Source organism: Alosa sapidissima, chromosome 16 (genome assembly GCF_018492685.1).
Source record: "Alosa sapidissima isolate fAloSap1 chromosome 16, fAloSap1.pri, whole genome shotgun sequence".
In the NCBI taxonomy this organism is placed as follows: Eukaryota; Metazoa; Chordata; class Actinopteri; order Clupeiformes; family Clupeidae; genus Alosa; species Alosa sapidissima.
Genome location: NC_055972.1, coordinates 28,510,139 through 28,528,443, shown reverse-complemented (window position 1 = coordinate 28,528,443; position 18,305 = coordinate 28,510,139). Strand labels below are relative to the sequence as shown.

Here is an 18,305-nt window from a genome sequence, read left to right as displayed (position 1 = left end):
ACATACATACAAACACACATACACACAAACACACACACAGCCATGCACACCCCTCTGAATAGTACTTATCATGCTGGCCCACCCTCCTCTACTCAGCTCGAGATAAACCACAGGAATACGAATAGAAATGCAAGGATGGATCGGAATTTCTGCTGGGTTTCTCCTGGATCCTGCATGCATTAATACTCCAGCTCTTCCAATCAGCACCCAGCGTCTGGGCCAGAGAGGAAAAGAGCAGGGGGGAGAAGGAGGAAAGGGAAGGCAGGAAGCAAATGTTGCCGTTTATACTCTGCTTAAAGAGCCCCTGTGACGCCAGCGACTATCACCGCTGACACTCGTTATTCAAGTCCATCTACAGACGCCAAATGCTATTGACTAGTGGTGCCCTTCACCATCTGTTCGTTTAGATGGCCTGACCTTGATTTGGAGGATTGTGCAGTTGATGTAACCTGAATAGTGATCATATATGCCTTATGTGACACTCAGGCCTGCAGATGGGGTGACTTTCCACCATGCTGTTTTAGGCTGGTTTCTCGCGTCTCCGTCCTATCTGTGGCCTCAGCTTTGTGTATTCAGTGTGCAGCCCTCTGTCTGAGTGATATGGATGCCTAAAGTCTGTGAGCCAACGGCCAAAAGCACGACTGTCTCCTCAGTGTCCGCCTCTGTGTCTGTTTGTTTGCTTGTTTATGTGTTTGCTCTTCCTCTCCTCTCCTATGTGCCCGCAGCGACGTGGAGGACTGGGCCTGCGTGTGCCGCCGCTCTTCTCGGGCAAGCTGTGCCAGTTCACGGCCTGCACCCAGAGCCCGTGTGCCCACGGCGGCACCTGCGTCCCCCAGTCGCGGACCGAGGCTGTGTGCGTGTGCCCGTACGGCCGGCGCGGGCTACTGTGCGAGGACGGTAAGTGCCGGTAACTCTCTGCCGCTCACCATCACCACTCCACAAACCCACCACCCCTCATCTTACTCCTCCATGCCACCCCCAGTCCCTCATCTTACCCTTCCATGCCACCCCCAGTCCCTCATCGAGAGCCTTCACGGACCACGAGACCACGGTTCTCATGCTGTGATCTCCATCTAATAGAACCTCAACAAAGGGATATTGGATACGAAACAGTTCTAACTAGAACATTTGTGGCACATCTCTTTTGAACAAGGTTTTATTTTCTCTCTCTGTCCAACATTATTTCTCTCTACTTTCTCTCTATTTCTCTCTATTTCTCTAAATGTTTCACTTTGGTTATCAGTCGTAGAATGACAATCTAATCCTGGTTTTGAGTGGTGAGTTTTTGCGCTGGTGAAGTCTATCTAGCTCTTATACCTCGTCAGAAGTCTACCTGATGAAATGATATGTAACACTCTTATTGTATACCCTGCTGATCACCTCTATGGCTCATCCTAATACCTTCAGAAAGCTCCTCTGTTCTGCTGAGGTGCTGCAGTCCTGCCATGGTCTTCAGAACAAGCTAGCCATTATTAACACAGTTTATAGTACAGTAGGAGAACAGTAGGAGAAATACAGAGAGAAAGAGAGAGAGAGAGAGAGAGAGAGAGAGAAAGAGACAGATGAGAGATGAGAAGTTCAAAACCACACCATGCGCCCCTTTATTTTTTGCTGTCATCTAATTAGTTGTGGAAGAGAAGGACTGTTTTGGCACGCCGTGAAGACACCCCGGCCAGATGTACCCCCCTTCCAATCCACCCACACACACAGCCACATACACACATACACACACCTACACACATACACACACACACACACACACACACACACACACACACACACACACATACACACATACCCACCCACCCACGTCCACCCCCCTGCCCGTCAGCCATTGCACGCCCCGTCTCCAAATAGAGTCCTCTAATCTCCCAGTGTCACGCTGAGCGTGGCTGACATTTGAATTTAAAGCCCGATAACATCAGATAACATCAGAGTCAATATTGATCACCTACCAGGCCTCCGTACCTCTCCTTTCACTTTTTTTTTTTTTGCTTGCAGTTGAAATGTTCAGAGCTTCCTTTAATGCCCCTGTTTTAACCAATGGCTTCTACTGTATACATTCTCTCTCCCTCTTTCTCTCGCTCTCTCTCTCTGTCTGTCTTTCCCTTTCTTTCTGTTTTCATCTCCCCATCTCTCTCTCTCTATCTCGCGCTCTCTGGCTTTAGTTGTCTCTCGCTGACTTTGCTTTAAAGTGAGGGAAGGCTAATTAGAGGTTTTTAACCAGTCATTTAGCGCACCCTTTTCATCTGCCGTGCGAGCCACCTTTATCATGTGGACTCAAAGGGCCCAGACACAGGAGTCACGCCATAATGTATTATCTAGGCGCTCCCTCTGAATCATTAGAGATGGGAGGCTAGAAAATATATTGATAAATAATGAACAGTCTGGCTCCTTTGGACTCCGCTGGCAACACGCTGTCCTGTAATATGTATGCTGGGGTGGCTATGTGTGTAGCCTCCCACCAAAGTATCAAAAACACAGCAAGAAAAGGCCTCCAAAACAACAGAAGAATAGACTTTGTATGCCCTCTCCTAATGCTAAAGGTTAATCAAATAGAGTCATTTCGAAACACATTTTTGTGCTGAGTTTTTATCCGTAACATTACCATACGTTATGGCAGAAGTGTTCGTCACAGTCCCACCCTCCCCCCATCTTCCAAAAAAAAATCTTCCATTTGCATAAATGGTGCTTTTCCAAATAACCCTATTCCCCTGCTGTGTGCAACTCAGCCCAATCCTGACTAATAGCACATCTGTTCAGGTATTCCTCCACTGCCTGCACAGCGCAGGCAACAATCTAACATGCGGAGTGCATAATACTTCCTGCTCTGTTCATTTCATCAGAGCGCCTGGCGTCAGACTGGCCCGTGGATTAAAATGTCATTTGGGGCTATTGTGGGGGAAATAATGTCCGAGACTCTTTTTTTCCCCCTTTTTTTGTGCACACACACACACACACACACCAGTCGTAGTGGGCAGAATCCAGGGCTCTTGATAAGTTAGTCAATATATCACCTAAGCTCGGTCAGGGAATGTTCGCGACGCACAATTGATGTAAAATTCAGGAGGGTAACGCTTGGTGATGGGGCGAGCTTGTGCGTGCCCGACTGCAACAGCAGTCTCTGCCCAACCGCAGACGGATGGCAGTTGTTGAAATAGTCTGATGGTTGTTGTGTATTGATCGGTGGTAAAACGGTCTGTTTACAGAAAACAGGAACCGTAGAGGCCACACATCGCCCACAGGGCTCCTTCATACGTTGGGCTGGGGAGGGGCTGGGGAGGGGGTTAGTTGGATGTAAGGCCGTTTCATTTACTCACTGGCTCCGGCACTGACTATCTGAACAAATAGCAGCTTGAACAGAAATGTTCGGAGCCTCAGGCAAACAACTGAAAAGATGCTCAATAGTTGTGTGCCAACCGACAGAATGACTCGCGAAGGCTAATAAAACTCTTGTAGTCTTTAAGCGGCCAGTAATGTTTAGCTTTCTGTTTGTCTTCAGCCGTGTGGGTGTGTGATGTTTACAATTGAATCCGTTCTTGGTAGTGCATTCCGTGGCTTCCATTAGCAGCATACATTGCCATTTGAGCTAGTAATGAGATTTCAGGTTGAGAAGGGGATCTTCTACTTTGTTCAAGGGCACTTTGCTCCCAAGCAGAAATACTCAGTCAGTGTTTCAGCTTCAGCTTTGAAGAGTGCATTTTGTGAACGTGGGGATCCCGCACCCATGATTATGCATAATGAAAGTAATTTTTGGGCTGTGTGCATTAGTGGTAGTTTTAGCACACCTGTGACAAAATGACATGCCTCGAATTTCACATATTTCTTCTCAATAGGCGTGGGTTTGCTGCTCCGCCGTCGTAACAGTTATGACACGACGGCGGTTTCCTCTGTCAAATCGATTTACAACATCTCTCACATGAAAAAGATTACGGGATTTGCGGCGACGTCTTAATTCAAGATTTATCCTGTACCCTTAATCCTCTTCAACCTGCAAAAAAAATATGTAGGATGATCGCAGGCCAACATGAGAGGCTGTTTTCCCAAGGTCTGTTTGGATGGGTTCTCCTCTACACCCTCCCCCTCCCCACTCCTTCTCTCCTCCCCTCCCCCACGCCTGCACCTTCCTTGGAATTGACTCAGATAGTATGTATGTAACCTCAGCCCAGTCATTAGAGCCGGAGAGTCCTCTGTAATGACAACAGTGCAGCAGAAGCACAAACAGTCGGGGCCGACGTCACAGCCGGCGAGCAGGGAGCAAGGCGTCCTCAGCGAACCCGCCACCACCGCCCCGCTCTGACGGAGCCCGCCTGGCAGACGGGAACTACGCATGCACCGCACGAACCCCCCCCCCATGCACACACAAACATACACACACACACACACACACACACACACACATGCACACACATCAACTTCTTCCCCCCACGCTCATTAGACACTGAGCAAATACAACACGACTAAATAATAACACCCCGATTTCAAAAGGCATAAATAATTCAGCAGAGAGCAAACTGAACCACAGTGTGGAGAGAGAGAGATAGAGAGAGAGAGAGAGAGAGAGAGAAAGGAGAAAGAGAGAAAGAAAGCACAGAGAGAACACAGAGTGCGGAGCTCAGAAGTGCTGTATTTAGCTACGGTCCGTGGGGGCGGCCGGATGATGGGGGGCGGTTTTGATGGGTGGGTGGGTGTCTTTGAGGAGGAAGCTGGGAGAAAATATTAGTTATTTTGCGAATGCATGGAACCATTCCACACAGCCCTTGAAGACAAGTCGACCGGGGAAATTAAGTCGGGAGCGTGTGCAGGACAATGGCCCGCGCTTTATTTTCCAGAAATCACAGGATTACATGATGTTCTGGTTGTCGGGGGGAAAAGCTCTTGTGTAAAATTAGAGAGTTAGTATGTCAGAGAGGTCCGCATTAATAAGCGGCGGAATGATTTAGCTGCCCTCATACATGTTCTATTGTGCATTATCCAATACAAAACCCTTTGCATACTGTAACCATAGAAAGAAAAAACAGGAAATCACCCTTTATATTAGATAATTTATATTAATAATGTGTGTGTGAGAAAGAGAGAGGAGAGAGAGACAGAGAGAAAGGGAGGGAGGGTGGAAGGGAGAGGGTGGGAGGGTGTGAGAGAGAAGGGTTATTGTATTTTTCCGTGCTTTAGTCAATGGTGCCATCTTGAGGACAGCATTTCAGGTGTAGTTTATTCTCGGCATAATTGGTTTACCTTTACTAATTCTGTCATCCATCCATTCATTCGTTCATTTCCTATCTCTCCTCCAAACTGCTTTCGATGCACTGTGTAACACAAGTGTCAACATTTCTGAATACTCTGAATGCTTGATTAAGAAGTCTTTCTCTCCCTCTCTCTCTGTGAAGCCATCAACATCACCCGTCCCCGATTCAGTGGGATAGACGAGTTTGGATACACCTCCTTCATGGCCTACTCCCCTATCCCCAGCAGTAACTTCTTCTACGAGTTCCAGCTCAAGCTCACCTTTGCCAACAACATTTCGTCTATGAAGAACAACCTCATCCTCTACTCCGGTCAGAAAGGACAAGGTGAGAGGAAACTAGCGCTGGAAGGCCACTCACACACTCAGACAGGAGGGAGGGTAAAAATGTCCCCGGAAAGTCTCGGAAGTGGAAATAGAAAAATGAAACTAATGTGGGTTTTGAAATTGTTTTGGATAAAGTGGATAATGATATCTGGAGAGCAGGGCTCCTACATAACCTCTGGTCTCCCAGGAGACAGCAACTAGACACTAATTAGTTGGACGCTATTTCTTAACTCGTCGCAAAGTGGTTGGATGCCACGGAAACTATTTGAAAAAGTGGTTCGGCTCATTAGAGATGACAGTGGATACTAACTGCATCAGGCACACACAAAAATGATATCTTATTAGATATTAAAAACACTATTAAGCTTTCAGACTAGAGTGTTGCTTTTTTTTTCTTTTTCTGTCTTTTTTTTGTCTCTCCTCCCTCATATCCTTCCATTTGTCTTTAAGGTCGGCCATAGTGGCGCTGAACTGCCATGTCACTGGCAGCGCGGCTGTTTAATCAAAAGACAGACAGCTGAATAAGAGCGCCGTGCCGAGCTGAGCTCCACCGCAGCCGCACATCCCTCTGCTCGTCGGGAGGGGCCCCTCCTGGGATTACAATTTAGGGTGATTCATCGCAGCGCTGGGAGAAGGAGACAGCAGCATGAATAATGAAGCAATTGTGTGGGGGGGGGGGGGGGGGTGGCACAGTACAGTAGAGGACAAAATCAAACGGGATGAAATCATAAAGAAAGATGAAAAACGCCCAAAACTCACCTGATAATTGGTCTGATAAATTGCCGTCGTCGAGTCATCAGCTCGGTTTAATTTTTACATTTGCCAGGAGGACGGACGAGCGGAAGGAGAGCCATGAGTGATGTTATCGGGACGACGCGTTTATCAACTCGTGTGACTAACTCTGCCATGGTTTTCATCGTTTGAAATCCCTTGTGTCTGTGTGTGTTTGTGTGTCTGTGCCTGTGTGTGATTGTGTGTGTGTTTGTGTGTGTGTGTGTGTGTGTGTGTGTGTGTGCCTGTGTGTGTGTGTGTGTTTGCTTTTTCTTTGAAAGGTATAAATGGAGATGACTTTGTGGTGCTGGGCATGCGGAGTGGCCGTGTCGTCCACAAGTTCAACCTGGGCTCAGGTGTGGGGACAGTACTCAGTGACCGGCTCAACCCCCGAATCACCATCCACACCGTGCGTTTTGGTAGATACCTCCGGACTGGCTGGCTCAAGGTAAATCTCTGACTCCGCTCTGATGTGGACATTATTTACTTTGTCAGCATGGGGCTCATTAATCAGCGTCATCTTTCATAGCAGCCATATTTATGCGCTGCAGCATGATGCAGTATGCACATGTCTCTGTAAACTATTAAACTTTTGAGACTTTTTAATAGTGGATAAGAAGGTCATAGTTGCAGAGTATTAGTTTCCACTAGTGACTATTTCTAATCTATGAGGCCTCATAGAGCAGCTAATGTCATCTAATGTTATATATTTTATATATCTCTAATATCAGGTCTCATGAGATTATTTTTTTTTTAGTATTAGCATCAGAGCACAAAATCCAGCTACTGAGCAAAGTCATTGAACTTGTTTCTTTGCTTCGTTAAAACCATATAACAGCCAGACCAATTCTGTTGCGAGCTCAAAGCCTCTATTAGGCTCAAGTGGACCCAGCTTGGCACTTGAAGTTCTACTGATAGATGAAATGGGAAACTACTAAATTCCTTTGGTGAATGGCCTAACATGATGTGCTGCACAGGCTCAAAGGAGCCAACGTGATGACAAATCCATCGCACACGCCACTCCGCAAGGATTATTCTGGAAGGGTACAAAAAAGGGGGAAGGAAAGAAAGAAAGAAAGAAAGAAACAGACAAACAAGCAAGGAGTGTGAACAGCTTATTGAACAGCTCTCAAACGTCTGTCGGCGCCCCAGGAGGAGGGAGCCTCTCCCAGGCCCCTTCTCTGCCGTCCCATTATTGTTGTTTTTCCACCTCATGATCCATCAGAGGCTTAAATCCCTTTGTCAGTGCTTGTGTTGAATAATGCCAATATCTGTTTAAGGTTGACGGCCAAAAAAACAAGACAACATCCTCTCCAGGGCAACTGGCTGGCTTGAACACCTTCAGTCAATTTTATGTTGGAGGATACAATGAGTACACTCCAGAACTGCTGCCAGTGGGGGCCAGGTTCCAGAATGGCTTCCAAGGTAAGGGCTAAACACTGATGAATCGGCTACCATTATTTTTGGAGTATATAATCATATGCATCCAGGCTTTCTCAAGTCTGTTAGCAACACACACACACACACACACACACAGACACAACAGAAACCCAGCTGGAAGTGAAGTCGATAAAGGAACAAATAAAAAGAATAATCTGCCATGTCGAGGCGTGGCACCCGAGGCCCGCTCTAGACTCATCTGGAATGGATTTCCCTTTCGCAACACATATTTCTGGGCTGGCTCTTTAATCAAACACACTGTGCGCTGATTGTGCCCGTGCCCCCTTAATCACTCCGGCCCAGTAAAGCAAAGCTTTCGCCTGCAAATCGATTTCCCTTCCACATAAGTCAGCCAGACAAGGGTGCCGCCATTCAGATCATCTTTTCGTTATAATCAGCATCGTTCATGCTCGCCACCCCCCTGCCCCCACCACCCCCACTCGCCTCTCTTTCCGGCACGCTACGACCTCTGGGCAGTCACGTGACCTGGCTGCCGAGCACCGGGAAGCCCTTGATGCGCGGCCCCATCGCCATTAGCAACGCCGCGGCCCCATAATGATGATAACTATGCGGAATTGCATCAGAATTTCGTGGGCGGCCTCACCACGGCTATTATCAGCCAAGCTCATTGCCGTGAAATGTTTTGGTGCTTAAGTTGAAAAAGGGTGCACGATTCTGCACATTCGATTTGATGGCGGGACTAATCGTCTGGGCTTGCCATCAGCAGACGTAATCATCACTCGCGATTTCCATGTAACAGATTAAGATCTGTCTGTGCGAGCTCTCATTTGATAATAATGCCCACAATACTGTCGGCACTCGAAGTATAAACACACAGCGGTTTGTGCTGGTACAACACTAGCGTGCCTCTCCCACTTGTCAAGCACTGCCGCCGCAGGGGAGGTATTAACCAACGGGAAAAAAATGAGATCTAATCGGATTGCCGCCACCCTCCAGGCCTCTCTTGTTGTGACGACCGGGTGGCAAAAGAACTGATAATGCACTTTACCGCCTGTTATCAATGGCCACCACACTGCCACTCCACTCCAGCGAATCTGCGGCTGTGTGACTGATCATCCGTTCGGCGGGTCGCGCCGCGCGTGCCGGAAGAAAGACGCATTAGCACGTGTAATTACCTTCCCCTGCCAGCGTTGACCTCAGACGCTCCCCTGCTCCTCACCTGCGGCAACCCCCTGGCCTGTCCCTCGCCCGTGCCCCGCGCCAGACGGCTCACCACAGATGACATGTCCCCTATTATCTCCCCAAATCCAAGTGAGCCGCCGCACGTTCAGTCACCTCTGCGCTTTAATCGAAAAGGAGAAAAGCAAGGAAGGGACGTCAACTCTTCGCCCACGCGGACCCTTCTTCCCCCCCGCCTCTCAGCTTTGCCGCTGTGTGTCTGTATGCGCGCGCGTAGGCGCACTGCTCCAGGAGGGTTGCCTCTATGCGTCGAGAGCAGGTAGTCCAAGCCATCGCTCCATGAATATTCATAGGCCAGCTTGACATTTTCCCCATATGCTGTGTGCATGAATGACTAATGTGGCGAAAGGAGAGAGAGAGAGAGAAAGAGAAAGAAAAAGGGAGAGAGAAAGGGAGAGCGAGAGAGAGAGAGTTTAGTCTGATTGCAAAGAGTCAATAGGCCTTGCCGAGTGACACCCCTGTGTTTTCAAGCCTGATACATCCACAAATGTGGAACTAAGCCGCTTCTTCTTTCTTTTGTGCATGTTGAATGTTTTTTTCTGTCTTTGCCTTTTCCTCAGTATAAAAAAAGGAATGATAAAAGCGATGGATTAGAATTCGAATAAGGTTACAGTGCCGAATTTTTTGAGGTGAAGTCATGCGTGGCACAGAGCCTTTGTGCAAAGTCAGGTCATGTAGAAGGGGGGGTGGGGGGGGGGAGAAATAAAAAAAAAAAAAACATTATTCTCAATTAATGTAGGTTCTCAGTCTGAGGCACTGAACCAAAAACCCATCAGTGGGCCCTTTGGTTCACAGAAACACAGCGAGCCGTGTGATCAATAATTTGATTTGCATAGATTTGGATTTGCATACATGTCATTAGCCATCAACCGCCAAGATAAAAGCACTTTTATTTGAAACGTAATTCATCCCTCTGCAAGACATCCACACAGCTCCGTCTTCCTCTTTTCTGTCTTTTGTTCCCCTTTGTTCGGCTGACATAATGCTGTAAGTCATTGGCTGCTATATCGCTGTGACAGTGATGAAAAATTTAAGCTCTATCTCGGATGTATGGATTCCAACTTCCTCCTCCTCCTCCTCCTCACTCTCTCTCTCTCTCTCTCTCTCTCTCTCTCTCTCTCTCTCTCTCTCTCTCTCACTCCATCTCCTTTCCATTACCATAAAAGGTTGCATATTTGATTTGCAATTCCGGACCAGAGGAGACGGGCGGTTTCGAGCTCCAGGCCAGCCGGAGGGCCACCCGGTCAGCGGCCGCAGCGTGGGCCAGTGTGGAGTCAACCCCTGCTCCCTGGTGCGCTGCCAGAACGGAGGAGTGTGTGTGGACGCCGGCTCCACTGTCTAGTGAGTATCTGTACTTAATCTGTGCCTCCCCCCCTCGCTTCCAAGGAGCTTGTTTTGTGTTTGAATTTGAAGACAATGGATTGTGGAAAGTTACTGTATCTGTACCTTTAACTCCACTAACATACACTGTACCTTTAACCCCACTAACAGACACTGTACCTTTAACTCCACTAACATACACCGTACTTTTAACTCCACTAACAGACACTGTGCCTTTAACTCCACTAACATACACTGTGCCTTTAACTCCACTAACATACACCATACTTTTAACTCCACTAACATACACTGTACCTTTAACCCCACTAACATACACCATACTTTTAACTCCACTAACATACACTGTACCTTTTAACCCCACTAACATAGACTGTACCTTTAACTCCACTAACATACTGTGCCGTTAACTCCACTAACATACTCTGGTGCTTTCGTAAGCATCATAGGCGGTCACCATGCAGATGTAAAGGTGAAGCTCTGGTGGTGGGTGTTGAGCATGCATGGAGATGTAGAAATAGCACTAATGATTGGGAAAAAAACATGCTGATGAAGGTGGCACATCGCTTCTCTGCAGCCACCTGTCCAATTAGCTGCAGCTTTAAAAGCAATACCCTGCAGTGAGATAAAATTACATAAAGCCACAGATTTGCAAGAAAAAAACAGCTACAAGTTCAATAAACTAGACAGACTGAAATGATGATATGCAATGCTTGCTACTTTCTCAGCAGATTCTAGACATAAGGCTTATGATAAAAGGCAATACCGTTATTTAGTGTTATATTGTTTTTTTCTCTCACACTGTGATAGAAAATACCAGAAATGTTGCATTTTTGCATCTCCTGGTTATTTGTCTGTGCAGTGTTTCCACAGAAGTGTTTAGCTCTTTACCTTAGAATAATGGCTTCAAAACCATTTTGATGATACACAGAATATTATAATGTTAGATATTATATTATATCATAATATGTTATATTAGTATATTATATTATATTACTGTCAGGGTTGCAGTATGGAGAGCTGGACCGAGGCACAGGGCAAGTTGAGATCAAGGCACACTTAAACTTGAGAACAGGAATCTGTCATACGAACGCACACTACAACCACAAAACAACATCAATGACCGGCAGGGCAGGGCAACTAGCAGACTAATAATGAGGAACAGGTGAGGGGCGGAGACACAGGGAACTGAGACATGGCAAGACAAACAAAGGAGCACATGGCTGACAGGAACTAAAACACAGGGACAGGAAGTAAACACAGGAGCACATGGTACAGGAGGTAAACAAAGGAGGGACAGGGAACACAGGATCGTTACAATTACATTCTATTATGCTATTATATTATATTTCGTCCCTGTCAATGCATGCCCGAAACACCTGGTATTGCACTTGCTTTGTTGTTGCGTCCAGGAACGTGACCCTTTTTGGTCAGTTCTGGACTAATTGCGGTACCTCCCTTTGCGGTAAACAGGTACCCAATACATTTCAAATTGAATTCCTACATTGTGTTGACTTGACATTGTCATGACTCCACACTTATGATTTACTGTGAGTGTTAAGATACTGACCTTAAATGTGGAAAAAAAAGAGCATGGAACTGGTATTTGGTCCAGTTGAGTCAAGTAAAGTCTTCTCAGCCTATTTGTAGTGTACTGCAGTAGTGTGCCTCAGTAGTGTACTATTTCTCAGCCTGTCTCAGTATATATACTCTTTTGATCCCGTGAGGGAAATTTGGTCTCATTTATCCCAATCCGTGAATTAGTGAAACACACTCAGCACAACAGTGAGGTGAAGCACACACTAATCCCGGCGCAGTGAGCTGCCTGCAACAACAGCGGCGCTCGGGGAGCAGTGAGGGGTTAGGTGCCTTGCTCAAGGGCACTTCAGCCGTGCCTACTGGTCGGGGTTCGAACTGGCAACCCTCCGGTTACAAGTCCGAAGCGCAAACCAGTAGGCCACGGCTGCCCCGTAGTGTACTACTTCTCAGCCTATCTCAGTAGTGTACTACAGTAGTGCTCCTCAGTAGTGTACTACTTCTCAGCCTATCTCTGTACTGCAGTAGTGCTCCTCAGTAGTGTAATGCGGAGATTAACGACAGTGGAAATGGGGAGTCAAATATGCATTATGGCAGGTGGCTGCCTCCAGCCTGCTCTAGATTAGCTTGAGCACCCTCTAGAGTATATAAAGTTATACCAGGAAGCAGCTCATTTTCACACCATATGCTGCTGCCTTCAACAGGAATGTAAGTCTTTAGTGGGTTATCAGTCAGGTGGTATTCAGTATTGCCAAGGAGAGAAAGATATTCAGTCTGTTTAACACTAGAAACTGAGGAGTTGTTTTCTGACTTAAAGGAAGCCTGTTGTTTTCCATGTAATCAGAGAGAGGGTTTGCAGTCAGTCACTGTCCCCAACATCCTTTCTGCCTTCACATTGAACCATGAAGTCCAACTCACTTCACTGTTGTTCAGTCCTTATTAGAGATAGTTTTAGAAACAGCGGTGAGTTTTACGCGTTCCAGTCAGCCCGAGACCTCATCACTCCTGTTAGAGCTGCTGGAGAGGCGTTAAAGGCAGACAGCTACAGAGCTTCACTCTGGGGACACGTCTGTGTGGCCCCATGTTCATGCCCCCAGAGTGTAGCACTGTAGCTGCCTGGCTGCTTTAGTTGTTGAAACCAGCAATTTGAGCTATTGTTTTCTGCTTTTTTTGTACTGACTGTACTCGTGACCTCGAGGAACGGTAATGCCGGATGTCTCCTTTAATACCACATGTCAAACACACACACACACACACACACACACACACACACACACACACACTCCCTCAGCTGATCAATGTTATTCTCTGAGCAGCCTGTAAGAATAAGAGGGATAGACTGTGCTTAACATGGTGACAAAGTGACAGGCAGAGGTGGTTACCACATCAATCACCATCACAGCAGAGGCTCAGCCAGGACTGGACACCGCCGGACAGGCCATGAGACAGAGGGAAGATGCAGGTGTCTGAGTGTCTCTCGTACCAATCGCTGATTTACTCTATGTTAGCACATGGAGATGAGCATGCTGAAATAGCATGGTTAATGGCATTTTGCCAAAATGTTATGTCATCGTTTAGATGCTAATATATGTAAATGCAAAATGATCACATTATCTTATGTGTGTTTATGCACCTGCAGTTATTTATGAGCATACTGTATTTTTCCACACGTTTCAGAAAAAATGAAATGAGGTGGGCTGTCACTTTAATATAATTTGCAGAAGAAGTTGGCATGATTTTCTTGACGCGGATGCTTTATCATTTCCATGAAACCCTACAGAATCCTTTCAAATGGATGTAAACTATGGAAATGAAGCTCTTCACAGCGTAGTACAGCTATGGCAATGTGTGTGTTTTTTTCCCGTTCAGTTTGCCTACTTGCCCATGCATCTTATTTGTTTTCTTAAGCTTAATAACATTGTCTTCCCTCGGCTCAAGCAATTATCAGATAGCATGTCCTCATTAATTTCAGTTGTACATGTCAGTGGCTAATTAAGTAGAATTGTGTTTCCAAGTAGCCGATTGTTTCATGTTTACTGACCACAAGACCTACGCATCTGTTGGAGCTGTGGTGGACATTCTGGCCCTTTCATTATTGGTCTCATTTCATTTATGTTAAAAGCTCTGTATGTTAGAAGTTAAGCCATGAACCAGTTTTCTGACATGACTTTCAGATGAGAATCTGCCATATCCATTGGACTGTTTTAGGTTAAAGGGGGATTTAGCTACATGGTGATGTGCTTCTCAATGCTCCAGTCACTAATTCACCAATTAACTTTTGCATTAATTATGTATAATGTATTATAACTTATATGACATTTATGATCTACATATTATGACTTAATTATGCACATTTCATTTGCATGATTATGCATTATCGGAATGCCATGATGCAGTATCTATGGTAACACATTCAAAGACATCTTCCTTGCTTAAATATGATCTATAGTTTAATGATGAAACTAGTATGACGGTTCAATTAAAGGACAAATCCAGAGATCCATAGATGTTGTCAGTCATTGAATCCCACGCTAGAGGTGGTATTCATCTCTTTATGCAGTCAAAGGCTCTGGTCAGCTGATCAATCAGTTGTAAAAGCGAATGATTTTTTAAAACAATATATTTCATTATATTCACTTCTCATGGTATCCGTTTATAATGCAGTAATATTGACTAAATATTCTTCTCTTCCTCTTAGCTGCCAGTGTGTGTTTGGGTGGAAAGGAGCGCTGTGTTCTGAGAAGGTGTCCGTGTGCGATGCGGAACACAGCCCCCCGCCCATGTGTGCAAAGGGTTCCACCTGCGTCCCGCTCCCCAAAGGCTACACCTGTCTGTGTCCACTAGGCACGGCCGGACAGTACTGCCAGCAAGGTCGGTTATCACCTGCACTACACAACTTCCTCCCTCCCTCCCTTCCTTCCTTGCTTACCTTTTGTCTCATTAGCAGCTAATGTTGTCTTTTCCCTTGTCAGACACCTGGGAGGTGAGGTGAGCGTGTCTGAGACAGTAGATTAAATCCACCCTGCCTTTATTGAGCCACCTGTTCCTGCCCAGTCCTGTCAGAGCTAAGGGACATGATGTCCACCCCCTCTTAGTCCCCCCGCCTTGGACAGCCATGGCTAACCTTCCCTGTCAATTGGCAATGACTGCTCCCTGCAAAACACTTCTGGCCTCTGTTAGTATTGATTGACTAGAAAGAGACTTTCTCCCTCAAAACATGCTCGGGCATAATAAGAGGCTAAAGCTGATTAGTCCTAGAGGAGGTGGAAGAGGAGGTGGAGGGGGCAGGGTGGGGAGGGGGTGGGTTGTCTTATTGCAGGCACTGGTAGAGGACAGAGCGGCCAATTTGGGGTTCAATTCCAAAGGCTACCTTTATTTCTGTTTCAAAGTATACTATTTACAAAGTATATCTATTTCAAAGTCTAAAAATCCCAGTACTAGTTTTTCATTTCTATTCAGAAAAGTTATCTCAGAATCCAAAGAGCAGACTATTGAATGATAGCTGAAGGCAACAAAGGGGACTGCAGCAGAGGTTGAATAGGATCAACAATAAAGAATATCCTGTCAGGAAGAGAGCTTGGCCATAAAACTTTATAAAGGGGCAAAGAAATAGAGTGTTCTGGTGCAGCTACCTGCTTTCTCAGATTCACATTTTGTTGCCGTTCATGTGTTAATACATGTGGGGTTTGTGTCATGACCTGCCTGCCACAGAACACAAGACTTCTTTAAATACTGTTTAAAGATCCTTAAAGGGAATGGACTTTAGAGTGGTGATATCTTTTACCCCTGGACATTAAAACCTTTGAATGCCTTTGAGGAGGCCCGAGATCCCCAGAGGGCTGAGAAGCTGAAGTGTCAGAGCCGGGGATCAGAGGCTGGTCTTTGGCTCAGGGCCGACCGCTTCCCTCCCTCAGGTCCTCTCTTACTCCCGCGCGCTGCACGCTGCCCAGTCGCTACGTGTCAGCAAGACTCTAAACCCCGACCCACAGAGTCAGCAGAAAATTGAAAGAGAGAGACACAGAGAGAGCATATGGGTGTTTTCATGGCCAATTACACCAAGAAAAAGCCTTTTACCACGTTCTAAGCATTTCTCCGCTCTCCTCAAATGTCTCTGTCTCACCGTACCCGAGCTTTGCTGTTAACACCATTTAATACAAAAGAGGAATTAGATGTCCGCTCATCCCGTCTTGACATTCTGCTGCATTCATGCTGTCAATATCAGATGTACTGTACTTTTCTGTCCTCATTTCAAAACACTTTTATCTTTACTGCACATTGTTTTTATAAAAACAGATTTACTATGTATTAAAAAGAGCTGACTGTTGGTTGCTTACTCATGGAATTATCTGACATTTTAATAAAAATGGATTCCATTGTGATGTTTCAGCCTTGGCTATCAGTGACCCTTACTTCAGTGGAAACCTATCCTCCTGGATGTCATTACCCCCTGTCAGTGTAAGACACAAAACTCATCTGCAGATGCAGTTCCAGACTCTGTCACCGGAGGGCATTATATTCTACATGGCACAACACCTTACAGCTAGAGCAGGTAAGTCAGACCTTGAGGTGACTACTGGCATGTAAGTTTTAACCACTGTGACTGTGTGTGTGTGTGTGAGAGAGAGAGAGAGTGAGAGAGAGAGAAAGAGAAAGTCTGTCTGTACTGACTTTTGCTTCTATTTGAACTACAGTAACTTGGTCCTGCAGCAGTTATAACTTAATGATTAAAACCATAATTCTTTTTTTATTTCAGGGGATTTTATTAGCGTGTCTCTGACCGCTGGATTTGTTCAGCTGCGCTACAACCTCGGAGACGGCACCATCGTGCTGCAGTCCACAAACAAGGTAGACCCCACTGGCCGGGTCTGGCACAACCTGCAGACAGGGAGGCAAGGCGCTCACAGCTACCTCATCCTGGATGGAGATGTGGTCACCCAGAACGCTACCGAGGTCATGACAACCCTTGATGTAGCGACAGACATCTTCATCGGAGGGGTGTCCTCCCTGAGCGCAGTCGCAACCAGTGCGGTGGAAAACGAGCCTACAACCTTCACTGGCTGCATCCGAGAGGTCATCGTCAATGGTGTTGACCTTGAACTCACTGAAAAGGGGGCGACTAATGGTGCTAACGTTGGCGACTGGGATGGCACGGCCTGTGGGTATAAAGTGTGCCAAAACGGTGGGCTCTGCCGTGCCGTTGGCCTGACCTCATTCACCTGTTCTTGCCCACCTATCTGGACAGGACACAGGTGTGAGGAGTCCGTTTACTGCATGGGCAACCTCTGTCGGCATGGTTCCCTCTGCATCGCCAACGTGACGGCCTCCTCCCACTCCTGCATGTGTTCGCTCGGATGGAATGGGCCGTACTGCGACGAGCCAGTGTCCATGAACGCCGTCAAGTTTGTTGGTGATTCATATTTGAAATACAAAGACCCCCAGTACTATCAAAGAAATCTGAGATACACCCAAATTTCCCTGAATTTCACTACAAGCAGGGAAGACGGGCTGATCGTTTGGATGGGCAGGGCGCAGACCGAGGATGACGACTACCTGGCAGTCGGATTACGAGATGGCCACCTCCAGATTGCCATAAACCTCGGAGAGAGGATCCCTGTTCCTCTTGTGTACCCAAATATCACATTGTGCTGTGACAAATGGAATTTTATAACTGTAGTTCACAACAGAACTGTAATCCAGGTGTTCTTGGATGAAGAGAGAGTCATTTTCGAGGATGTTGATCCCTTTGAGCGATACGTTGCCATAAATTATGATGGTGTTTATTATTTTGGAGGCTTTGAGTTAAATAGAAATGTATCTGCCATAACATCTGGTCTCTTTTCTACAGGTTTTGAGGGTAGCATTAAAGATGTTATTTTATTCCAAGACACCAGAAAGCTGCAGTTTCTCCAAAGCTATGAGGGCTTTAATGTTTACAAAGGTGACAAGTAGCGAATATTTTTAACGAACGTGACTTAGATTTTTGGTTTGACATGAATGTGTTTTCCTGAGGGTTAAAGCTTTCAGGATGTTTGGTGTTTGTTTCTCATGTTCTGACTGACATCTTACAGACTCATTCAGACTTAAAGCAGCTATAATGGGGGTTGAGAAGAGGCCTGTCTTAGATTCAGACTGTTTAAACTTATGTTGCCTATGACCTGTGAACATCTATAAGTGTGTAGAGATTTTCATAACATAAGAGGAATTTTAGTCATGAGGTGCTACAAAGTTTATAACTTCGCCATATCTCCTTCTCCCCAAATATTTGTCTTTTATTTTGGTGCTGTCACTTCTTGTTAATTTCCACATACCTGTTCAGCTCTCTTTGTTTTATTCCTGTTTGTCAAAAGTGTATCTCCATAGGTTCCAGAGGAACATCATACAGGGGAACAGTATTAAAGTCAAAATAGATAGTAATGACAGCGTCTCGGTCATGACTTCCTTCCTGAGTTTA

General features: G+C 46.1%; 1 protein-coding gene across 1 annotated transcript in view; it reads left to right on the top strand.

The window, feature by feature from the left end:
* The window catches only part of eys (eyes shut homolog), a 212,863-nt gene extending 194,574 nt beyond the window's left edge, over positions 1-18,289 (top strand). The window contains 9 exon segments of the mRNA XM_042065147.1: positions 726-751; positions 754-897; positions 5,388-5,570; positions 6,622-6,788; positions 7,621-7,765; positions 10,147-10,321; positions 14,553-14,725; positions 16,242-16,403; positions 16,608-18,289. Coding sequence (XP_041921081.1) covers positions 726-751; positions 754-897; positions 5,388-5,570; positions 6,622-6,788; positions 7,621-7,765; positions 10,147-10,321; positions 14,553-14,725; positions 16,242-16,403; positions 16,608-17,803 — 2,371 coding nt within the window. The 3' untranslated portion in view covers positions 17,804-18,289.
* The last annotated feature ends 16 nt before the right edge of the window (positions 18,290-18,305 follow it).